Source organism: Anoplophora glabripennis, unplaced genomic scaffold (genome assembly GCF_000390285.2).
Source record: "Anoplophora glabripennis isolate ALB-LARVAE unplaced genomic scaffold, Agla_2.0 scaffold2565, whole genome shotgun sequence".
Taxonomy (NCBI): Eukaryota; Metazoa; Arthropoda; class Insecta; order Coleoptera; family Cerambycidae; genus Anoplophora; species Anoplophora glabripennis.
In genome coordinates this window covers 3,383-4,561 of record NW_019418646.1, presented here as the reverse complement: position 1 = coordinate 4,561, position 1,179 = coordinate 3,383, and the positions used below count along the sequence as shown (strand labels likewise).

General features: G+C 38.0%; 1 protein-coding gene across 1 annotated transcript; it reads right to left on the bottom strand.

The window, feature by feature from the left end:
- Positions 1-374: 374 nt before the first annotated feature.
- On the bottom strand, positions 375-1,114 carry LOC111692674 (the record flags this gene model as incomplete). The annotated part of the gene is made up of 1 exon (XM_023456757.1): positions 375-1,114. A coding segment is annotated over exon 1 (606 nt), but the record flags the coding sequence as incomplete, so codon positions are not given.
- Positions 1,115-1,179: the final 65 nt, after the last annotated feature.

Below are 1,179 nucleotides of genomic sequence, written 5' to 3'. Positions count from 1 at the left end.
TTAAATGCATTCGCGGCTACTTGTATTTTCTGCCGCAACTCCTCAACAGAATTAATTTCTTCCCGATACACCACATCCTTCAAGTTTGACCATACTGAGAAGTCCAGAGGGTTTAAGTCTGGACTTCTCGGTGGCCAACAAAATTCACTCCCACGGCCAATCCACCGATGAGGAAAATGTTCATTTAAATACTGGCGTACCGGCAAGGCAAAATGTGGTGGCGCACCGTCGTGCATAAACCACATACTTTCTCTTAAAGCGAGTGGTACATCATCTAGAAGCTCGTTTAAATTATGTTGAAGAAAGTTTAAATAATGAGGTCCAGTTAGATTGGGTGATAATTCAAAAGGTCCTATGAAAAAACCAGAAATTAAACCACACCAAATATTCACCTTAAACTCATGCTGAAAATGTTTTTCTTTTACAGCATGCGGATTTTCGGAATCCCACAAATGATTGTTCTTCCAATTGAAAACTCCCCGTCTAGTAAATGTCGCCTCATCGGTAAATAGAATCCTATTGAGGAAATCTGGGTTTTCCATTTGCATATTTTGTACAAACTGAGCAAATTGTAGGCGAGCTGGTAAATCTTGAGGCAATAACTGCTGAACCGGAGTATAATGATATGGATGGAGCATTTCTTTTTTCAAAATTCTACAAATGGACGATTGGCTTACCCCCGTTGCCGCACTTAACCGACGAGTACTCATACCGGAGTTTTCTGAAACACGAATTAAAATTTCCTCTTCTTCATCGACTGTGATCGATTTTGGAGTACCATGGTTACTTTTTGGTCGAAAAGATCCAGATTCGCCTAAGCGGTTGTAAAGATTTCTAAATAGTTTATAATTAGGTTGCAATCTATTTGGGTACATGTGTTCATATCTTCGGGCCGCCGCATGTCCATTAAAATTAGCCTGGGCAAAAACACAAATCATATCACGCATCTCACTGTTTGAAAAATTATTATGTCGTGGCATTTTTTGAGCACTAACTAACAATTTTGAACGAATAATAAAATCACACGCATGCAAAATACGCTAATATTTATTGACATGAAAATTTGACACAAGCCTACTTAGAAAAGAAATAGCAATATCGACGCTTGAAAGAAAATCACCACAAAATACATTGAAACTTTTAAATGCAAATAACTCAGAAACCGATAAAGTTAGGTGA